General features: G+C 39.8%; 1 protein-coding gene across 1 annotated transcript; it reads left to right on the forward strand.

Annotated features, from left to right (window-relative positions):
• The first annotated feature begins 4,566 nt into the window (after window positions 1–4,566).
• Window positions 4,567–22,520, forward strand: TMEM19 (transmembrane protein 19). Its single transcript, XM_025401736.1, has 7 exons — window positions 4,567–4,788; window positions 5,123–5,273; window positions 8,115–8,228; window positions 14,965–15,102; window positions 15,784–16,038; window positions 17,384–17,593; window positions 19,313–22,520. The coding sequence occupies exons 2-7, from the start codon at window positions 5,144–5,146 to the stop codon at window positions 19,474–19,476; spliced, it is 1,011 nt and encodes a 336-aa protein (XP_025257521.1). The 5' UTR covers window positions 4,567–4,788; window positions 5,123–5,143; the 3' UTR covers window positions 19,477–22,520.
• Window positions 22,521–23,760: the final 1,240 nt, after the last annotated feature.

Genomic DNA, 23,760 nt, shown 5'->3' on the forward strand with positions numbered 1-23,760 from the left:
ACTCCGTCTCTGCTAAAAAATACAAAAAATAAGCCAGGCGTGGTGGCGGGTGCCTGTAATCCCAGCTACTCAGGAGGCTGAGGCAGGAGAATCGCTTGAACCCGGGAGGCGGAGGTTGCAATGAGCCGACATTGTGCCATTGCACTCCAGCTCCGGCAATAGTGTGAGACTGTCTTAAAAAAAAAAAAATTGTTTCGAATACTATAATTCAAAAAATGCTATGTTTTTTGTTTGTTTGTTTGTTTTTTGTTTTTTGAGATAGATTTTTGCTCTGGTTGCTCAGGCTGGAGTGCAATGGCACAATCTCAGCTCACTAGAACCTCCACCTCCCGAGTTCAAGTGATTCTCCTGCCTAAGCCTCCTGAGTAGCTGGGATCACAGGCACGCACCACCATGCCCAGCTAATTTTGTATTTTTAGTAGAGACATGGTTTCCCCATGTTGGTCAGGCTGGTCTGGAACTCCCAACCTCAGGTGATCCGCCCACCTTGGCCTCCCAAATCGCTGGGATTACAGGTGTGAGCCACTGTACCTGGCCCAAAAATACTATCTTAACACTCATAAGAGACACTGATCAAACTAGGATGTGCCAGACAGACATAGTGTCTGTCCTCAAGGTTGCTGGTAAACAGTATTCCATTTATTTATTCCTGCCTTCATTGCTCCCCACCCTCTCCCTAAGGCCCTGTTAGAATGAGCTCAATCTAATACAACAAATCCATCTTCAAATTGCTCCCTAGTCTTTTAAAATCTATACTACAAACATTTAAAAAACAAAATATTTGGGTTTAATGTCAAGAAGGCACATATTGGTTGGATGCAGTGGCTCACACCTGTAATCCCAACACTTTGGGAGGCCAAGGCAGGAGGATCACTTATAGCCAGGAGTTTGGGACCAGCCTGGACAACACAGTGAGACCTCACCTCTATTTTTATATTAAAAAATTTTTTAAAGAGGTGTCTGTTTCTCAGATGAATTTTTGGTTTAACAAATTATTTAGCAAACACTCCAAAATGTGTTATTTCTAACTCTTCTCCATTCTCTTGAACTTCCTATTTTCATGTTCTTCTTAACCACCAAACAAACCTTTACAAATTGCCCTTCCTTTAGCTTAGTCACTGAGCAAACTCTTTGTCATCTTTCAGTTCTTACCTTGGATGCTCCCCTCTCTTGTGTGACACCATCCCTAAACATACCAAAGGGACATAAGTGCTTTTCTCCTTGAGTCCTGTTTATATATGACTTGGATAAAATCATCATCTTATTATAATGTAATGGTCCACATGTCCATTTTCATCTGCTATGTTCCTTCAAGGCAGAGACTGTGGTATATGTGTGTTGGCACTCAAATCACTCAAATATTTGCACATTTCAGAAAATCGAAACCAATCCCTTTGGATTAGATTCAAAGGGATTGTAAATAAAATCTGATAGTTTCACACAGTAAGTGCTTTTTGCCATTAGGATAATTTTTGTGATTGGTATTGAATATAAATGTCTATCACAGAAAAATCCAAACTTTATATCAAAGAGCACTAAACCATAAATGGGTATTTACATTGTGAAATTTAAAGAGCAGCACAACAATGAACTTTCAGTTTATTCTATGATTGCTATAGTAAGTCTCAAACTGCATGTTTTCTACAGGAAAGAAATCTGGGGAAGACAATTAACTGTTGGAACCATTTAAACAAATGTGTTTGTTTCTTAACTTCTTAGAGTCAATAATACACTCTAACTATCCCACGTAGAGACAATCTTTCTCAAATTTGATCATAGGTATCTTTGGGTGGTAGGGATGCCTACTAATAAAGAACAACTACTATTAAGTTAAAGAATACAGTTTAGGAAATGCCTAACCAGAAATTTTCCATTGCCAGAAAATGGCTTCTAAAGTAAATAGAAAAACGAAGACTTTGTTGAAATTTTTAAGATTGATAGTCTATAAAATTTATAACAATAGATTCTTTTAAAAGTATACAATAGCCCCTCTCCCCTTATCCTTGGAGATACATTCCAACATCCTCAGTGGATGCTTGAAACCCTGGATAATATCAAACTCTATATATACTATGTTTTTTCCGATTTCTATATACCTATGATAAAGTTTAACTTATAAATTAGGCACAGTAAGAGATTAGGAGGAACACCTAATAATAAAATAGAACAATTATAACAATATATTGTAATAAAACTAAAATAAGGGCACTGTGATACTGCAACAGTCCATCTCATAACTGAGATGGCTCCTAAGTGACTAACGAGAGAGTAATGTTTATTGCATGGATATGCTAGATAAACAGAGGATTCACGTCCCAAGTGGGATGGAGCTGGATGGCATGAGATTTCATCATGCTACTTTGACTGGCACGCAATTTAAAACTTAAGAATATTTCCGGAATTTTCTTTTTAATATTTTCAGATTGCTACTAGTGGAAGGTGTCCAGGTTCTTGGTGTTTTGAACAAAGAATTGGACAAAACACACAAACAAAGCAAGGAAATATTGAAGCAACAAAACCAGAGATTTACTGAAAACAAAGTACACTCCACAGGGTGGGAACCACCTGAGCATAGGGGTTCAAAAATCCTCCTTACAAAATTTTCTAGGGTTTAAACACCCTCTAGAGGTTTCCCATTGGTTACTTGGTGTACACTCTATGTAAATGAAGTACTAGCCAGCAATCAGTCTGATTGGTTGTGAAAAACAACCAATTAGAGGCTGAAGTGAGGTTACAAAGTTACACTCCTACCCAAACGTCTGATTGGTTTCAATTTTCTATCTGCCACGCAGAAAAAAAAAGGGAGAGTGGTTGCAAAGGGAGTAGCTTCGGGTGCTTTTGTTACTTAGGTGTGGAAAGTTGGGGTTTTCCTTTTGATTTAGCTCTAGGAAGTCAGCATGAATCCGCCTTAGGTTCCCTGCCTCCAGACCCTATTCTCCTGCCTCAAGATCATGTTTAACCCTTGGTAACTGAAACTGCCTATTGCATGTGAGGAAGAATTACCGTATTTTAATTATACTAACTCCTCTAAATTATTTTGGCCTTAAGCTAGAATAACTTTTATGGAGAAAAAATCAATAATAGGTCACTGAAAAAAAAAATACAAGGGAAAATACTCATTTGAAGGGTCAGTTCACTGACACTACTATTTAATATGCATTTTTAGCCAGATCTACCAGTCATGAGAAAATCATCCCTGACATCCAGGGACTGACCTGACACAGCTACACCCCAGTGTTGGGAGATAGTTTGACATTCACAGCTAGGCTATGATTTTCCTATAGAACACCAACTAATCAGAGAGGGTCACTCTGTGACTATGGTGAAGCAAGGCCAAAAACAAAAACAAAAACAAAACAAAACAAAACAAAAAAACAGACCAGTTCATAATTTTGTCTAAGCAGAGACAAAAACAATGCCACTGTGCAAACCACAAAACGTTAGCTTTTATTATTAATAATTTTACCCAATAGTCTGGTAGCATTGATATTGGCCAGCTTGGTAAGATAATCCAAACATTTACCTATGCAGAATAGACTAAGACAAAAAGAAAGTAGGCACATAATAAATTTCAGCATAAAGACCATATGTATATTATCTAGTACAAGAAGCCCACTACTATTTAGTCCTACTTCACACATTTGGTTCTTAGTTAACTACTTAATTAGATGCCTTACCAAAGAAAATGACAAGCAGTCTTGGCATGTATTTTGAAATTTAAAATAATGTGAGCTTTTTTTTAAGTAACTACTTGGGGGTTAAAACACAATTGCATACTGTGTCTGAAATGAATTTGGCTCCTCTTCTTACACTGTCAGCAATTAACTGAAAAAATTGATAAATAATATGTAATTATCAGTTAGTTACTGTTAACCCAGGCAAACAAGTTAATTTCACATAAAACATGAAATCAAGCCGGGCGCGGTAGCTCAAACCCGTAATCCCAGCACTTTGGAAGGCCGAGGTAGGTGGATCCCCTGAGGTCAGGAGTTCGAGACCAGCCTGGCCAACATGGCGAAACCCCGTCTCTACCAAAAATACAAAAATTAGCCGGGGGTGGTGGTGGCGCCTTTAATCCTAGCTACTCCAGAGGCTGGAGCAGGGGAATCGCTTAGAACCTGGGAGGCGGTGGTTGCAGTGAGCAGAGATGTGCCACTGCACTCCCGCCTGGGCAACAGAGAGAGACGCTGTCTCAAAAAAAATAAATAAATAATAATAATAATAATGAAATCAGCCACGATTCAGAATTTTTATGCTAACAAGACGTTTTGCTTTCTAAATGAACACACTTGAAATATAAGGGGTGTGAGGACAGGTATTTCCACAATTTAAGTGGTGTTATGACAATAATGACGAGAGCTCAGTAACAGAATCTATGTTTAACTTTACCTCGCTAGCAGCCAGGAGTCTAGCACATTATAGGTAGTAAATAATGCTGTTTAGTACCTATAAAGTGGTTTCGGAGAAGCAGTGCAAACGCAGCCGGCCAGGATGCCAGCAGTGCCCGCCCACTTCAGCGAGGTGACGTCCCCCTAAGCAGCTGCGGCGCATGCCCACAGCGGGGTGGCGCTAAAGGCGGGGGCGCGCGGAGGCACGCGCTTTGCTCCTGGGGTCTCGGCCTTGGCCAGTTGGACCTGGACCCTAGGGCGCCTTGCGCAGCTGTCCGGACGTGACTGCGTTCAGCCGCGTCGGGCTTGCTTCCCAGACTTGCCCAAGTTAGGGTGCCCTAGCTGCCCCTTTGCAGCCGCGGACCTACGCCGCCCGCGGGTGAGAAGGTTGCGACGGGAGGTGGGTGGAGCTCGCCAGCGCCGGGACCGCGGATTGGCTGCCTCGGCTTTCTCTTTTCCCCGTGGGGCTCCGGCGTGAGGCGCTGAGCAGCCGGGAGCCGGCCCTCACCGTCTACCGGGTGCCGCTTTGCTTTTGCGGTGAGGCGTTGACCTCGCCCATAGGAATTGGAGCTCTCCGTCCAGCAGGAATTTCCGGAAGGAGTTTGAATTTTTGTGATTTTTTTTGCTTGTTTGGTCGGTGGAATATGTTGGGATTTATGTTTGCCTCTGAACAAGTGTCTTGCTCACATCGTAAATGACTTTCTCTCCGAAACGCTAAATATTCTGCCCCGCAGGAGCTCACATCCTTATTTTCCATGACAGATCTTAACGACAATATATGCAAAAGATATATAAAGATGATAACTAATATAGTTATATTGAGCCTGATCATTTGCATTTCCTTAGCTTTCTGGATTATGTCAATGACTGCAAGCACCTATTATGGTAAGTATGAATGTTCTAAGTTGTTTCTCTGTAATCTAGTCAGTGAAATTTAAAACCATACCATTGTGAAATCCAAAACTCGTATCCTCTGAATGGTTAGGAATGGTTGTGTTTACTTAACTTCCGTAGCCTGATTTAACTTAGTAACAAGATAATATAAACAGTGCCTTTAATAAACGCTTGTTGTGATAATTCGAGTTATACCTATATCTTTTTTTTAATTTTTATTTTTTATAAGATGGGAGTCCCTCTGTGTTGCTAGTCTGGTCTGAAACCCCTAGGCTCAAGTGACCCTCTCACCTGGGTCTCCAAAAGTACTGGGAATACAGGCCACCACTTCTGGCCTAGTTATACCTGTTTCAAAATGTCTTTATATGTTAAGTAACTATTCCATCTGTCTTGGTGAAAGATAAGTGAGGTGAACATAGCTTTGTAAAGCAATTACAGTCATGCTTTTAATTTTGAATAAGAATATTAGTAATGGGCCAGGAGCGGTGGCTCACGCCTGTTATCCCAGCACTTTGGGAGGCCAAGGCAGGAGGATCAACTGAGGTCAGGAGTTCAAACCAGCCTGGCCAACATGGTGAAACCCCAGCTCTACTAAAACTAGAAAAATGGCCCAGGCGTTGCGGCACGCGCCTGTAATCCCAGCTACTCGGGAGGCTGAGGCAGGAGAATCACTTGAACCCTGAAGGCGGAGGTTGCAGTGAACTGAGATGGAGCCACTGCACTCCAGCCTGGGCGACAGAGCGAGAATACGTCTCAAAAAAAGAAATTAGTAATGTAGTTTATCAGTTTCACATGTTCTGTAAATATAATAAGAATTAAAGACGGTATAATATTTACATTTGGAGAGCTGAAGGACTTATCTGCCATTTGGCTGCTTCAAAAGAATAGACTCCTTTTAAAGCCTAAAGCTACATTGCTTAAATATAAGGTACTCTGGACTCAGATCTGTAAGGTTTTGAAGGTGCTTTAGAGCGTAAGCCTCCGTTTACAGAAACTTCCTTCTCCTATGAAAACAAAATACTGGTCAGTTTACAACAAGGGAAAAAATGAAAAGGAGAATGAGAAAGTGAACTCTCTTAAATGGTTATATCGTAAGGGATTGCCATTTCAGACTGTAGGCTTTTTGCAAAGAGAACACGTGAATAATTGGAAAGGGTTCTCCAGGATACAGAAGCTCTCAGGGCTCTTCATTCATAATGATTCACAGTGGGACATCAGAGTTTTAGGGGAGGGGTATAAGAGAAGATTCTTGTTAGTGAATGGCTGTCATGCAGTCATAGTATTTACTATGACTTGAACTAAATAGAATAAATCGGGATTTGTAAACTGAAATATCCCTCGGACCAGTCACCTAATGCAAATGAATGAAACTGTGCAAGTTTTTGTGTGTTAGACGTGTGGTAATAGTTTTCACTTCCAGAAATAGGATATTTCTCATCTTTTGTTGAATGCTTGGGCCCTCTTTGTCTTTCATTCCCCACCCCCGTTTTTTTTTCTGAGACGGAGTTTCGCTCTTTTTGCCCAGGCTGGAGTGCAGTGGCACGATCTCAGTTCACTGCTACCTCTGCCTTCTGGTTTCAAACAATTCTCCTGCCTCAGCCTCCTAAGTAGCTGGGATTACAGGTGCCTGCCAGCATGCCTGGCTATGTATTTGTAGTAGAGACAGAGTTTCACTATGTTGGCCAGACTGGTCTTAAACTCCTGACCTCGGGATCCTCCTGCCTTGGCCTCCCAAAGTGCTGGGATTACAGGTGTGAGCCACTGCGCCTGGCCCATTTTCTCATTTTTGATAGAAACATGGATACAAGCAGTGGTTCATGGTTTTCTTTACCATAAGGAAATCACTTAGGCTTGGCGTTTAGGAGCCTTCAGGAGTGGTGGGCAGTTTAAATGGGAAAGCCACGGCCTGTTTAAAGGAGGGGACCTCTCTACCTTCAGTCAATTCTACCGCGTTGGCCAGAACTTCCCAATTTTAAAACAAAAGCCAAGAATCTGGATTTTTATATGATATCTTCTAATCTTTAAATATTGACTCAAATTATTTGAAAACACTCTGCTAGCCAAACGTCTGTGAGCTGGATGCAGCCTCTGGAATAATCAATTTCTAACCATTGAATCAGGTGTCCTCTAAAAGGCAGAGAGGAGTAAGACCCTGTTACAGAAAGAGTTCATTCTGGGTAGTGCTTGAAATTTAATATATGCCCCCTTGAAAAAAAATGAACCGGAGATTCATTTTAAATATCTAGATATCCATTATTATCATAAATAGCAGTAAAAGGTTTTCAAAACTTGAACATAACCTATTTGGCCATTCTCCAGTAAGACTGCTTCTCTGAAAATATGCATGCATGTCTCAACATCAATACAGTCGTGCTCTGCCTAGCGATGTTTCGGTCAATGACGGACCACACATATAACATGTTCCCATAAGATTATAATACCATATTTTTACTCTACTTTTTCTATGTTTAGATACACAAATACATTCTGTTATAATTGCCTACAGTATTCAGTGCAGTAATATGCTATACAGGTTTGTAGCCTAGGACCAATAGGCTATAGCATATCGCTTAAGTGTATAGTAGGCTCTACCATCCAGGTGTGTGTAAGTACAGTCTGATGTTTGCATAACCATGAAATCACCTAAGGATGCATTTCTCAGAACATATCCCTATCTTAAGTGATGCATGACTATATTTTTCTCTGGTGACTTCATCTTGGTGTTTGTACTTATGACAGTATTTTAGTCCAAAAGCAGTAATGGAAGTTTACTGCCAAAACTAACCTGTGCAGACTTCACACAATTTGTGCTCCACCTTTATAATGTTTCAGGTAACTTACGACCTATTTCTCCATGGCGTTGGCTGTTTTCTGTTGTTGTTCCTGTTCTGATCGTCTCTAATGGACTTAAAAAGAAAAGTCTAGATCACAGTGGGGCTCTAGGAGGTATGTTTTTATTTTGAATGTTTACAGTAACTACTAAGTGCTTGCTTATATAATTTAAATTTATGTTTTCTAAATTCTGAATATATGAGACTGACTACAAATCATAGTGTTACATATTTTAGACAATGATAAAGTTACATCTTGCTCAGCATTCCTATTGTCAAAATTTCAGAAACTAACATACACTTTTAGTGTAACATACAAATTAAATTTTGTGATTGATACAAAGTAAATTAATAGGATAGATGAACCTTGACTTTTCTGCTCCTTTAGTCTTCTACCAGCAGAAACACTGGAGCACTCCTCCTAGATGTAAAATAGAGCATTTGGAGAGAATAAACTCTTGGAAGTTGCTGTTAGTAATCTCAAACAGAGCAGTCCAAACTTAGCATTCTGGATTAATTTTCCAAAACTGAGTTGAGAACAGGCCATGTATTCATTCTTTTAGCAATTTTATTTATTTATTTATTTATTTTTTGAGACAGTCTTGCACTGTTGCCCAGGCTGGAGTGCAGTGGCACGATCGGCTCACTGCAACCTCCTCCTCCTCCTGGATTCAAGCGATTCTCATGCCTCAGCCTCCGAGTAGTTGAGACTACAGGCCTGTGCCACCATGCCCAGCTAATTTTTTCTGGTATTTTTATTAGAGACAGGGTTTCACTATGTTGACCAGGCTGGTCTCGAACTCCTGGCCTCAAGTTGATCACCTGCCTGGGCCTCCCAAAGTGCTGGGATTACAGGTGTAAGCCACCATGCCTGACCCATCTTTTAGCAAATTTTTATTGAACACTTACTAGTATGTACCACTGTTCTAAAAACTTGGGATATATCTGTAAACAAAAAGAACATGGTGTCAGTTCTCATGAAACTTATATTCTTTAGGGCAGGTAGATAATATATAAAACTGTTCAGGTAATGATGACGTTTATGAGAAAAATGAAAAGATAATTAAGTGTTAAGTGCATATGTTGGAAGACGTGGTGCATTCTTCTGTAAATGGTGTCAGGTGCTTTTCTGTAAGGAGGTCATTTTGCGCTGGCATCCAAAGAAGCTAGCAATGAGAGCTGACAGAATCATGTTCCAGGCCGACAGAATAACAAGTGCAAAAGTCCAGATATTTTAGAGGCTTATTTGAGAGTAAGAATAATAAGGCTCATTTGACTAGAAAATAGTAACAATAGGAAAAGAAGTGAGAGATAAAACTGAATAAATAAACTAGCAGTGTGCTCTCATGGTCCTATGGTTTTGTCAATTTTGCAAAGGTCAAAACTTTTGTACTCTTTTTCTTAAAGAGGGAACCCCAAATTATATAAGCTTCGGGCTCCACAAAGCCTCGATCTCCCCCTTATTTCATTTTTAGGGCATAGAGAGAATTAAATGAGATAATTTAAAGTCCTTACCTCATTGCCTGAACACATAGCCAACATTTATTCAGTGCTTATAACTATTATTATTAGGCAGAGTTCTTCAAAATCGTGCCAATTCTCTTCATAATTAAGAAATATTTTTTAAGTTATATTGTGAGATTTCTTTTCCTTTTGTGGGGTAGTTGAGAATTAAAGTTAACTAGACATACTGATATTTTTGTATGAATTTTATTTTACCATGTAATCAATAAGTATTAGGAATGGTTATATTTTATCTATTTAACAAATGTTTGTATCACACTTTCTATGCACCAGGCACTGCTGTTAGCACTTTGGTAGTATTAACTCATTTATAACATAACTTGAACAATCTCTGCTTAAATATAATAACATGGAGTTATGCTTTGCTAAAAAAAGTTCTTTCTGGGCTGGTCGCGGTGGCTCACACCTGTCATCCCAGCACTTTGGGAAGCCAAGGCAGAAGGATAACATGAGTCCAGGAGTTTGAAACCAGCCTGGACAATATGATGAGACTTCACCTCTACAAAAAAAACAAAAAATCAAAATATTAGCCAGGCATGGTGGTGCACACCTGTAGTCCCAACTACACAGGAGACTGATCGTGCCACTGCACTCAGCTTGGGCAACAGAGTGAGACCCTGTGTCAAAAAAAAAAAAAAAAAAAGCTCTCAGATATCCTTGCCTTGGAATTTATTATTCTTATAGAAAGAAAGGTCAAGTCCTTCTTGAAATTCTGTCTTCCTTGGGCTTCTGTGCTGTATATTGTCCTGCTTCTCTGGCATTTATGATCTCTCCTGTTGTTTCTTTCCTGCTGCTGGAAGGGCTGCCTTCTAGCCCTTGGGCATCTACTCCTGTCCTATGTTGATTAGAATTAAAAGATATGTATTTGAAACCTAACACTGCCACCTATTATCAGTGCAAACTTGGGAAAGCTGCATAACTCCTAGGAGCCTCACTTTCTTCTCTCTTCTAAAATACCTCCAATAGTAATACCTTATGGGCTTATTGGTGAAGCTCAAACAAGATATTATGTGAGGCAACACATCTTTGTAAATGGTGCAAAAATGTTCATTGTTTGTGATTATGTACTTTCAACCATATTTTTATACGTGAATGACTATTAAATTGGCATTGCCACAAACATTTCTTTCTTTCTCCATACCTCTGCTCACATTACTCCTCCCCCCTCTGACCTCTCTCCTACCTCATTATATATGCTGATTATTATTATCATCTGCATTAATAGAGAAGTATATAGAGAGATTTCAAAGATGAAGAGACAGTTCTGGGCAGAAAACAATGAGAACTGCAGAAAATTGAAACTAATGCTTGCAGAGTAAAATTAAATGAAGTATTCCCACTAAGAAAGTTTCTGGTTCTAGGCTTCTTAGTGCTTAATGAAGTATTCTTATTGAATAGGATTCAAATCTAATGAAGTCATTTATTTGCTGCCAGCCCTTAGAGATGGAAATGATCAGATGTAGTAGTACATGGAAGCATGTCATTAACTTACTTTCAGTAGTAACTGATAGTTCTAAAGTCAGGTAGCAAAAATATAATATGCATGTTTCTAAAAATTACATGGTGGTATAACATGCCACTTGATCTGTTTGAGCATAAAGAAAATCTACTAGATTGTAAACTCCTTGAGGACAAAGAGTATCTTATGCTTCTGTGTCCCATGTTTCTTTGAATAGTGCTAGATACATAATAGATGATTAGGAATAGATGTAGTCTGATTTTTAAAAACCTTTGCTTTTTTCCTAATTATTTCATTCTATGAAACGTTTATCTTTTTTTTTTTTCTACCTTTTTGTGAAAAAAGAAGTTATGGCCAGGTATGGTGGCTCACACCTGTAATCTCAGCACTTAGGGAGGCCAAGGTAGGGAGATCGCTTGAATCCAGGAGTTTGAGACCAACCTGGGCAACACAGTGAAACCTTGCTCTACTAAAAATACAAAAATTAGCCAGGCATAGTGGCGGGTGCCTGTAATCCCAGTTACTTGGGAGGCTGAGGCAGGAGAATCGCTTGAACCCAGAAGGCGGAGGCTGCAGTGAGCCAAGATCATGCTGCTGCACTCGAGCCTGAGTGACAGAGCGAGGCCCTGTCCCCGAAAAACCTTTTTTTAGAGGCAGGGTCTTGCTCTGTCACCCAGGCTGTAGTGCAGTGCCGCAACCATAGCTTAGTGCAGCCTTGAATTCCTGGGCTCAAGCAGTCCGCCTGCCTCAGCCTCCTGGGTAGTTGGGACTACAGGCACACGCCGCCACACCCAGCTTTTCTTACTGTTTGGAACTTTTTGTTTCCTTAAGGATAAAAAAAAAATCTAATGCTGATTTAAAATATATCATAGTAGTTGGGAATACTATCCTAGAGTATGACTGCAAATCACTTAAACTCTCAGTGTTGTACTTGTCCTGTCTATAAAATGTGAAGGAATAATGGTATCTATGGCAATGAATTATCTTGAAGTGTTATCCATGTAAAATGCTTAGCACAGTACTTGGCATACAAATATTTTATAGATGTTAGTTATTATTACTGTTTTCCTTCCACTACTGCTGTCCACAGTGATACAAGTTTGACCATGTCCCCACCCAAATCTCATCTTTAATTGTAGCTCCCATAATTCCCACATGTCAAGGGAAGGACCTGGTGGGAGGTAATTGAATCATGGGAGCAGGTCTTTCCCGTGCTGTTCTCATGATAGTGAGTAAGTCTCATGAGAGCTGATGGTTTTGTAAAGGGGAGTTCCCCTACATAAACTCCCTTGCCTGCCGCTAGGTAAGATGTGACTTTGCTCCTCATTTGCCTTCAGCCATGATTGTGAGGCTTCCCCAGCCATGTGGAACTGTGAGTCAATTGAACCTCTTTTCTTTATAAATTACCCAGTTTCAGGTTTATCTTTATTAGCAGCATGACAACAGACTAATACACACAGTTATAAGGAATTTTACTTTCCTACATGATGACTTTAGTGTGTCTAGGATTGAGAAGTAAGAGTTACAGAACTTCCTCAGGATCTGGGTATTTAGAACCGTTCATGACAGAAACATATACCTCAGTATTGAGAGGATTGGGCAGGGGTTCAGTCACACTTCGTCTCTAAGCTGCACACTGAAGTGGAGGACTCTGGTCATTTGGAGAGAGAGCACGCATTGCCAGAATAAGGAGAGGGTCACATGAGGGGGATTTGTGGTAAAGTGTTTGTGGAAGAGCATAGCAAGAGGGGGTGTTGTCAGGAGAGGCCAGTGGTGGTGCTCTGTGTGGTTTCACAAGGGTGGCCTGACCTCTTTTTGGTCACTATACGTTGGGTCTGGTTTCAGTCTTTCTGAAGTAGAAACCTCACTCTGTCATGTACCCAGAGTTGATTAGAGCCTAGAAAACTGGTTGAATGTTGCTCATTGTCATAAAGGATTGCTATATGAGCCAGAATGCCACTTTATTAATCAGATAGAAGAACTACCAGGCAGAAGAACACAAACATCACTGTTCAAGCATGCCCTATTCTTGTAGTCAGGCCACTTGAGAAGTCGGATTATAATTAGAAGGCTGCTTTGGTGAGTACAAAGTCTGAGAAACAGTTATGCAAGTCCACAAATCACAGGTTCCCCTCCCTTGGACGTGGTTCAAGAAATCTGCCAACCTCTGGTTTTTTGGCCTTCACTTTCTACATTTTGGGCTAGCCAATTAAATTATCATAGAATATGTATGAATCAATAGGTTAGCCCTGAGTTTATTAAATTGCTATGAAATTCCAGTCCTGCCTTTCTCTTTTACACCTCCTGGAGATTACCCGGGTCACCCTGGTTGGAATTTGGGGTATAACTCTACTCCCATTGTCAGAAATTTGTAGACAGTGTCATTTTACTCCCCTGATGCTATCTGTTAGGTACAGAATTTACCTATTTAAGGCTCAGAAGGCAACCATAGTCCTCAAGTCTTCAAATTATTTGGGAGTACCCTATTGTCATATCTGTGAACCCCTTATCAATGATATTTAGAGATCTGCAGGATAGAGAGGTGGAAAAGATACGAACAGGAGATAGCAGTTACTAATCTAAAATGTAGACATAGGTGGGAGTTGCTAAAAGTTCTAAGCTGTCTTAGGACTACGTGAAAGAAACCCTTCCCTCAAAACTTGTCTTGTTCATTTCCTCAATCTGAAGCTGTCACCAACATGAACATTGATCACCTCATGTGCTATTTTAAGGTGGTTGAAGTAAAAAGGATATAGATGCCATTTGTAACATCTCAGTGTAGGTTGTTTAGGGCTCTTCTACTTTGGGTTTGTTTAGAGACGGCGGAACAAATTGTTAACAGTGAATATTCATGAAGAGGAGGAGGGGAGACACTTTGACTTTCAATTTGTATACCTCCATATGTTTTGACTTTCCCCTTCAGTAGTTGCGTACAACTTTTCTAATGTTTTAAAAATCAATTGAAAAAACTTAAAGGTTGGATAACAATATTATAATATTTATCATGATTATTGTTGAGCTTTTGCCACTGGAACTGTTGCTGTTATTAGTATCCATGACGTTAGGTAACACTTATTAAGGACCTCTTACATCCTGGATAATATAATAAGCATATTGCAAAAATTATCCCTGACTTTTTACAGCAAGCTGGCAAAGTAAATTCTGATTATTCTCATTTCATCAGTGCAAAATTGAGACTTCAGGAGGTTGGGTAACTTATCCTAATCTTGAAGAGGTAAGTGAAGGAGCCAAAGTTTGAACTCTAGACTGTTCAACTCCAGAGCTGAAGCACTTTGTTATTGTTAATACTTTATTTCAAGTTACCCTATTTCTTGTGCTCTCAATTAAAAGGTACCAAAGTTAAATACCAGTAATTGAGCATCTCTGGAAGAGTCGATGAATAACTATCTCATTGGTTATGATATCTGAACTTTGAGCTAAGCAGTGGAAAGGGTTATTATAGAAAAAGAAGGCCAGGTGCAGTGGCTCACTCCTGCAATCCCAGCACTTTAGGAGGCCATTGCTGGGCAGATTGCTTGAGCCCAGGAGTTTGAGATCAGCCTGGGCGATATAGTGAGACCCCATCTCTATTTCTACTTTTTTAAAATAAAGGTACTTTAAAAATATTATCTAAAATAATATCTTACATTCATATGGCATTGCTTGAAATGAGATTAAAATATGGTAAAAAATGTGTACTCAAAATCGCATTCAGGTTACTGCTTGGTAACAACTTAATTGGCAAAATGCAAATTGTTAGAAATGTACATTTCAGGTTATAACATAAAAACGAAAAAAATCCATCCTTTTTTCACGGCATTGATGTATGAATTGAATATAATTCTGTGTTTATATATGTTTCTTTCAGGGCTCGTGGTTGGATTTATCCTAACCATTGCAAATTTCAGCTTTTTTACCTCTTTGCTGATGTTTTTCTTGTCTTCTTCAAAACTCACTAAATGGAAAGGAGAAATGAAGAAGCGTCTAGATTCAGAATATAAGGAAGGTAAGATTATGTTTGATATTATTCAAAATAGTAAACTTCATTTCATCATAACATAAGCTTTTTTTTTAGACGGAGTCTCGCTGTCGCCCAGGCTGGAGTGCAGTGGCGCAATCTTGGCTCCTTGCAAGCTCTGCCTCCCAGGTTCACGCCATTCTCCTGGCTCAGCCTCCCGAATAGCTGGGACTACAGGCACCTGCAACCATGCCTGGCTAATTTTTTGTATTTTTAGTAGAGACGGGGTTTCACCGTGTTAGCCAGGACGGTCTCAATCTTCTGACCTCGTGATCCGCCCGCCTCGGCCTCCCAAAGTGCTGGCATTACAAGCGTGAGCCACTGCGCCTGGCCAACATAAGCTTTCAATCAGAATGTTGTTTAGACTGTCAAAACACATCACTTTTTATATGAGAATTCCTTTAGTAGCCAAATTGAGTTTATAATTTATTTCACAACAATAGGAAATAACAGCAGAATTTTAGAAGCACTAGAGTCTGTCATAATTTTTCCAGATTTGTTAATAACAGTATAGAATCTGGGCAAACATACCATAACACTTTTACTGTTTTGAAATATTTTTTCGTTGTTTTTCTTTTCATAAACTTTAAAACATAAACACCTATAACTGCATGGTTTTTCTTCTGAGGAGAAAGCATTTGTTTGTCCTTTTCATCTGTTTGTTTCCAGGTGGGCAAAGGAATTGGATTCAGGTATTCTGTAATGGAGCTGTACCCACAGAACTGGCCCTGCTGTACATGATAGAAAATGGCCCTGGGGAAATCCCAGTCGATTTTTCCAAGCAGTACTCTGCTTCCTGGATGTGTTTGTCTCTCTTGGCTGCACTGGCCTGCTCTGCTGGAGACACATGGGCTTCAGAAGTTGGCACAGTTCTGAGTAAAAGTCCTCCAAGACTGATAACAACCTGGGAGAAAGTTCCAGTTGGTGAGTCCTTTTCTTCTTTTTGACCCATTGGTAGACACAGTTGGTGAGTCTTGGTTTGAGATTCTTTAAAAAAACCAAAAAACCTCTTGATTTAATGTATTTCTTATTTTAGAGCCTTTTAAAAACTTTATTTAGTCTCTTTAATAATTGGAAAATTTCCATAGACTATTAAATTGGTAATAATAAATAGTATTTGCAGGAAATGTTAGCAAGACCTAGATAAGCAATACAGGAACTTAGAGATTGATTTGCAAACATATCAGTAGGGAAGGAAAAGAAAGGGAACAATGGAATATTTATTGAGGGCCTGTTATGGTATCAGTGCTTTAACATATATCTCAATTCTCCATTATCAACATTATCAACAACTACATAGGTTGAACATCGCAAATCTGAAAATCCAAAATCCAAAATGCTCCAAAATCTTAAACTTTTTGAACACTGACATGATGCTCACAGGAAATGTTCATTGGAACATTTCAGATTTACGATTTTCAGATTTGGGTGTTCAACTGGTAAGTCTATATTAACGCAAATATTCCAAACTCTGAAAAAATTTGAAATCCAAAACACTTCTAGTCCGAAGCAATTCGGGTAAAGAGAATACTCAACCTGTACTGCTTTTTCTTTTTGTCTTCTGATGCTTCTCTTCCTCTTCATCCCCTTCTTTTCTTTCTATCCCATCCTATCCCCCATCATCGCCTTCTCCTCCTTTTTCTTCTCTTCTTCATCATCATTATAACAGCTAACACATTTTAGATACCTACTACAGAGCACTATTGTAACTGCTCTACATGGATTGCCACTTAGTACTCCTAATAATCATATGAATTGGTTCTTTTATTATTTCTGTCTTATAAAGAAACTAAAGGACAAAGAAGTTAGATAAATTAACTACAGTCACACGGCTTAAGAGTAGCAGAATTGGGCCTGGCAAGGTGGCTCACACCTGTCATCCCAGTTAATATAGAGACTGAGGTGGGAGGATCACTTGAGCCTGGAGTTGGAGGCTGCAGTAAGCTATGATCACACCATTGTACTCTAGCCTGGTTGATAGAGCAAAACCTTGTCTCTGAAAAGAGAGAGAGAGATTGAGAGAGACAAGCGGAACCAAGATTGAAACCAGGGAATCTGGCTTCATTGAACCATTCTGCTTCATCACTTAAAATGTCAAGAGTTACTGAGGAGAAAATACTATTTTCTAAATAGCTACAGTATTTAGATTGCTTTAAAGAGAATGCTTTCTTTAAATTAGTCTTGATTAGATAGGTACCTTGCTGTCCTTACCTTTATGTGTTTGCTGATTATTAACCAGATGATTTTCTACATGTTTCTTCTTCTTCAGGTACCAATGGAGGAGTTACAGTGGTGGGCCTTGTCTCCAGTCTCCTTGGTGGTACCTTTGTGGGCATTGCATACTTCCTCACACAGCTGATTTTTGTGAATGATTTAGACATTTCTGCCCCCCAGTGGCCAATTATTGCATTTGGTGGTTTAGCTGGATTACTAGGATCAATTGTGGACTCATACTTAGGGGCTATAATGCAGTATACTGGTAAGAACATTCCTTCATTCTTGCAACTTATTGGTGTGTTAAAGAAATAGGGAAAAGAAAGAAAAAATGTCAACAATGAAAACAAATCCAAAGACACAGGGTGTTGAGGGACTAGAAATGATAGGGCAAAGTCCCTCACAATTTTGGTTTTCTTATTCTTTTGTATTAAATTAATTGAAAGAGAATTAGTCGAATTAGTCCTGCACAGCAATGATTAGCAGCTGTGTGGGGAAGATACAATAGTGCAGAGAACAGACGCTTTTGTGTGGGCCATTACCTAATCCAGAAAAGCAAGACATTTTGGATCATATCGTTTTAATACAATTCCTTCCATTCATTTTCCTATTCCATTTGAGGGATAATTGTACTAATCTGACTATACATACCACCTACTTTTTTACTGTGGTATCATGCTTGCTATTCTTGCCCCTGAGTTTTTTGCTTCAATCAAGATATATGGTAGATGGCTGCGTGTAGTGGCTCACATCTAAATCCCAGCACTTTGGGAGGCCAAGAGGGTTGGATCACTTGAGGTCAGGAGTTCGAGACTACCCTGGCCAACATGGTGAAACTCCATTTCTACTAAAAATAAAAAAATTGTCTGGCATGGGGATGCCTGCCTGTAATCCCAACTACTTGGGAGGCTCAGGCAGGAGAATTGCATGAACCTGGGAGGCGGAGATTGCTGTGAGCCAAGATCATGCCACTGCACTCTAGCCTGGGCAACAGAGCAGACTCCATCTCAAAAAAAAAAAAAAGATATATGGTAGAGTGGTAGAATATGTTTTTCTCAAAATTTTCTGTGCTTTGTTTCTAAGGCTCTCCCATCCCTTCAATGTACTCACATATTCTGCTAGGTGTGTATTTGCTCCTCACTCTCATCAACCATGTTTCTCCTTTGATTGACATCAGGAAGAGGTTGGAAGGCTAGAGAAGGGTTCTCTCAGTACCGTCCTCCCAGCGCTCTTCATGCCTCAGAAAATTTATGTGCCCTTCCTCCCCTCTCCCCATCAGTCAGAATATTTGTTCTCCATTTTGTTAGTCTCATTTAGATTTTAAGGACGAAGCAATCTGATCTTAATTCTCACTAAAGGGTCAATAACTCTACATGCACACACAGACAGTAAACATGTTTTTTAAAGAGTGTGAGTTTTATTCTAAATTAGGTTCTAACTGGGAAAGTTTCTGATTGCATTGAGTGGGTTGAAAAGAAATGCGTGCAGTAGGGGAGATTTTGTAAATCTTCGTGTGCCTCCTTTGTGCCAGCCCCATGCTCAACCGTGCGTTTACAGTACTGCGGCCACAGACATGATCCCTACTCCCAGGGACCTCATAGATCAGTCTTGGAGGGGAACCACTGGGAAGCAGGCCCAACCTGCCATTTTCATGCCCTCTCTGCTTTTCATGTTCTCTCTTCCACTTCTGAAGCAATTCCAGAGGTATTGACAGAAAATTACTAAGCATTTAAATGGGCCATTTGTAATCAAGGGTCCCATATCTCTCATCATATAAATGATCCATTAAAGTCATTTAGCAAGTCACTTAGAACCTTTCAAAGATTGTCTCCTTTGGAGGAAAAAGTCTATTTTGTTCTTTTTTAAAAATCAAGTACATGTACTCTAGAACTTAAAGTATAATTTAAAAAAAAGGAAAAGAAAAGAAAAAACAAAATCAAGTCGTTTGGGTGTTCTACCTCACTTGCTTCTTTTTCCATTCCAGGGTTGGATGAAAGCACTGGCATGGTGGTCAACAGCCCAACAAATGAGGCAAAGCACATAGCAGGGAAACCCATTCTTGATAACAATGCGGTGAATCTGTTTTCTTCTGTTCTTATTGCCCTCTTGCTTCCAACTGCTGCTTGGGGTTTTTGGCCCAGGGGATGAACATTATTTCGTTTCCACAGGTTGAAACTGGTAAGTCCAGCTAAATTTGCAATTCCAACTTCCATCCTAAGAAGAATAATTGTAATGGCAAAGCAGAAATGCCAGCTCCTCCTATATTCCATTGTGATGGGATTTCACATTTTGCTCTCATCAACTCCCCTGTAACAGCTAGCATCTTTCTAGTGAAAGAGAAGAATTCCAAGAACTTAAGCATATTTTTTTCTGCTGAATGGAAGTCTTGAGCAATGAAGCTATATTGTCCCTACATACTGCTATATATTGAACTGAAAGTTCTTACATAATCAGTGTCAAGTTTTGTCTTATTTTGTTTTGTTTGTTTAAACCAGTGTGGGAAATAAAAGTGATGATATTTAAAATAGTTCTCAGTTGAAGCAGAGAAATGCCACTGTGCTAGTTGCCCAAATGTTATGTCTATTTTAAATAGTTCAGGCTGATGTGTATGGAAGCCTGAATAAGTATAGTATCCTGAACTTCTCCCATTAATTGCTATTCACAGTTGGGAAAAGTATGGAGATTGGTTCCTAGTGAGTTTTGTGGCCTACTCCACATTTGTTCTTCCTTCCTCAGGGTTAGTGATGAAAAAAAGTAAATATCTTTTTCATATGACCATTAGAATGTATGAAAAAAGTTATTTTAACTAAAAGCAAAAGAACTTTATCTTATATCTAAAAAATGTATACCTTACTATAGATGTTTCAGTTGCTCTCTGAGCAGAAATTATCTTCAGTTTAATATGTGGAATGTATTTTCTAGCTTTCTTTGAATTATGTATGGCAGCCTGGTTTAGCATTGGCATCCTGAACAGTTAAGAGTCATTGGGAAATTATTGTATTTCTTTATGAATTTACTATCATATCAATTGCTGGAAAATGCTATGGTTTTCTATTATTACCTTCTAAGTTGTATTCTCTCTTACACTGTAGCCTCAACTAAGGCAAATTCTGCTTTTCAATTTTGTTCTTCACTATGATTTACTGTGTGCCAAACGAGTTTTGACATGGTACAGAGTATTTTACTAAAAGTATTTTAAAATGTTTTTCATGTGATTTCCGTACCTTCTTCCTCCTGCCCCTTTTGCTTTTTTAAAGAAAATGGGGAAGGATTTATGAATATACCACCAGCAGAGTGGATAATGCTTACAATTATTTATTGGTGGCCCTACTATGGTGATGATCTAGAACTGACTGACTTCAGGACAGAAAAAAAAAAAACAATCACACCCTTAATCTTTAAGCCAGTCAGATCAGGGGGTTGCAACAGTTGGGTTAGAACTTCGGGTATATATTGGAAGCACCAGGGCATGTTTGCTTTTTTCGTTTGTTTGTTTTTTGAGACAGAGTCTCACACTGTGGCCCAGGCTGGACTCCAGCACAGTGGCATGATCTCGGCTTACTGTAGCCTCTGCCTCTCGGGTTCACACGATTCTCATGCCTCAGCCACCCAAGTAGCTGGGATCACAGACGTGCACCATCATGCCCGGCTAATTTTTGTATTTTTAATAGAGACAGGGTTACACCATGTTGGCCAGGCTGGTCTCGAACTCCTGACCTCAAGTGATCTGCCCACCTCAGCCTCCCAAAGAGCTATTACAGATGTGAGCCACTGTGCCCAGCCACCAGGGCATGTTTTTAAAAAAGTACTGATGTCTGGGTTTCACACTGCAAAATTCTGATTTATCTGATCTAAGGTACAGTCTGGATATTGAGACTTTTTAAAGCTCTGACTGTACATTGAATCATCATGTAAGGAGTTTTTAAAACACTGTTGTCAGGGGCCCTTTCTAGACCAAGTCAGTCAGAATGTTGGACAATGAGGCCCATGCATGGGTATTTTTACAAAGCTCTCTGGGAGATTCTAATGCTTAACCAAGTTGAGAAGCACTGAATAAGAATATCCTGGACCGGGCACAGTGGCTCCTGCTTGTAATCCCAGCACTTTAGAAGGCCGAGGCGGGTGGATCACTTGAGGTCAGGAGTTCGAGACCAGCCTGGCCAACATGGTGAAATACCGTCTCTACTAAAAATACAAAAAATTAGTCAGGTGTGGTGGTGCGTGCCTGTAGTCCCAGCTACTCAGGAGGCTGAGGCGGGAGAATTGCTGGAACCCGGAGGTGGAGGTTGCAGTGAACCATGTTTATACCACTGTACTCCAGCCTGGGCAACAGAGTGAGACTCCATCTCAAAAAAAAAAAAAAGAATATTTTAAGCACTAGAACTACTGAATAAGAATGTCCTAAAGCACTGTATCTAAGCACTTGAAAAGAATGGGACTTTTCAGTTTTTGGGAGATAACTATTAGCAACAACACAATATGTTATCTTTGTGGATTAATAACTTCTGGTAATTGCACAGTGTCTTACAGCTACATCACTTATAAAATCATGTGTCACTTTTCACACAGCCTGCACATTGTTCTCACATGCCCTTTTTCTTTTCCCGGAGATTCATCCTCATGACATATGAGGGGACAAAAATATTTATTGGAACTATCTTTGGATTTAGTAGAATCACTGTATCATTAACAGTTTGGGGAAATATTGCTTTGCCATCCTGTATTTGAAAATTTAGGTCTAGTTGTGTTTTGCAATCAAAATGTTTGAGATATTCAAAAACTAATAGGATCTGTATAAAATATTTCACTCAAAACTACTGAAAAAAGTCTGGGATAGCAGCTCATTATCAAATATACTCCTATTTTTGTGGTGATTTATGAACATCCCCACTAAGTATAACTAAAGATCATAAAAAGCCTCAGATCAAGTTTGGTCAGGTTTTGTCACCAAACTTTATAAAGAAACTGGTTTTCATAGCTTTTTGGAGATGAGAATTGAGGATAAGAAATTGTGTCTCTGTCCTTTTTTTTTTTTTGTAAGTCTTATATGTATTTTACTGTAACATCTTTTGAATTGGGTATTTACCTAATTCAACATGTTTTTCCTCTTTGCAGAATGGGCAGTTCATGTTAAAAACACTTTTCGTGGAAAGAGCTCTATGTAACAGTATAATAAAACTACCTACCTAGCAATATAAAGCATACTATTTCTTTTCATACTGTTCCATGATAGAAGAGAGCAGATATATGTGGCTTGGGACAGCTCCTGAAGAATTCCAGGAGTAGCGTGTTGAAAACTCATTAAATGGAGCCACCAGGAGACCAAAGAATTGATTCAGCAGGACATTCTGTTATTAGCTTTTCTCATTACTTGAGTTATCTATTTCTCATATGTATCTTTCCTGTTTCTAGTTGCTGTACACGTAGGATGCTGCCTGCAGAAATAGCAACCCCACCCCAATTAGATAAAGGACTAGTATAGAGAGAAAGCATGTGAAATGATGTTTTAAATTTTGCCGCATGCCTGTGATATGAACAGCTGCTGCCTATTAGGCACAGTGGGTATACTAGGGCCCAATCATCTGACCGTCCTGATGTTTTATCTAATGTTCCCAGTGCTATCATAATGAGAATGGTCTGTACTAGCCACCATATCTCAGGTGAATTGTGGTGCGCTTTAAAAATGAAAACACAGCCAGGCGAGGTGGCTCATGCCTGTAATCCTAACACTTTGGGAGGCCGAGGCGGGCAGATCATGAGGTCAGGAGTTCAAGACCAGCCTGGCCAACGTAGTGAAACCCTGTCTCTACTAAAAATACAAAAATTAGCTGGTCATGGAGGTGTATGCCTGTAGTCCCAGCTACTCAGGAGGCTGAGGCATGAGAATCGCTTGAACCCAGGAGGCAGAGGTTGCAGTGAGCCGAGATCATGCCGTTGCACTCCAGCCTGGGTGACAGAGCGAGATTCCATCTCTGAAAAAAAAAAAAAAAGAAAGAAAAGAAAAAAATGAAAACACAATTATATGGCTTAATTATTTAATCTCCTTATGGAGTATCTGTTTTTATAAGTCCAAGTGGTTCTTGATATTTTTAAAATACTTAAGCATTCAGTATGTATTCATTGAATTGTTTGACTCTAATCATTGTTTCTTTTAAGAGTGACTGGAGTGGCCGGGCGCGGTGGCTCACGCCTGTAATCCCAGCACTTTGGGAGGCCGAGGCGGGCGGATCACAAGGTCAGGAGATCGAGACCACGGTGAAACCCCGTCTCTACTAAAAATACAAAAAAATTAGCCGGGCGCGGTTGTGGGCGCCTGTAGTCCCAGCTACTCGGGAGGCTGAGGCAGGAGAATGGCGTGAACCCGGGAGGCGGAGCTTGCAGTGAGCCGAGATAGCGCCACTGCACTCCAGCCTGGGCGACAGAGCGAGACTC

This window comes from Theropithecus gelada, chromosome 11 (genome assembly GCF_003255815.1).
Source record: "Theropithecus gelada isolate Dixy chromosome 11, Tgel_1.0, whole genome shotgun sequence".
Taxonomy (NCBI): Eukaryota; Metazoa; Chordata; class Mammalia; order Primates; family Cercopithecidae; genus Theropithecus; species Theropithecus gelada.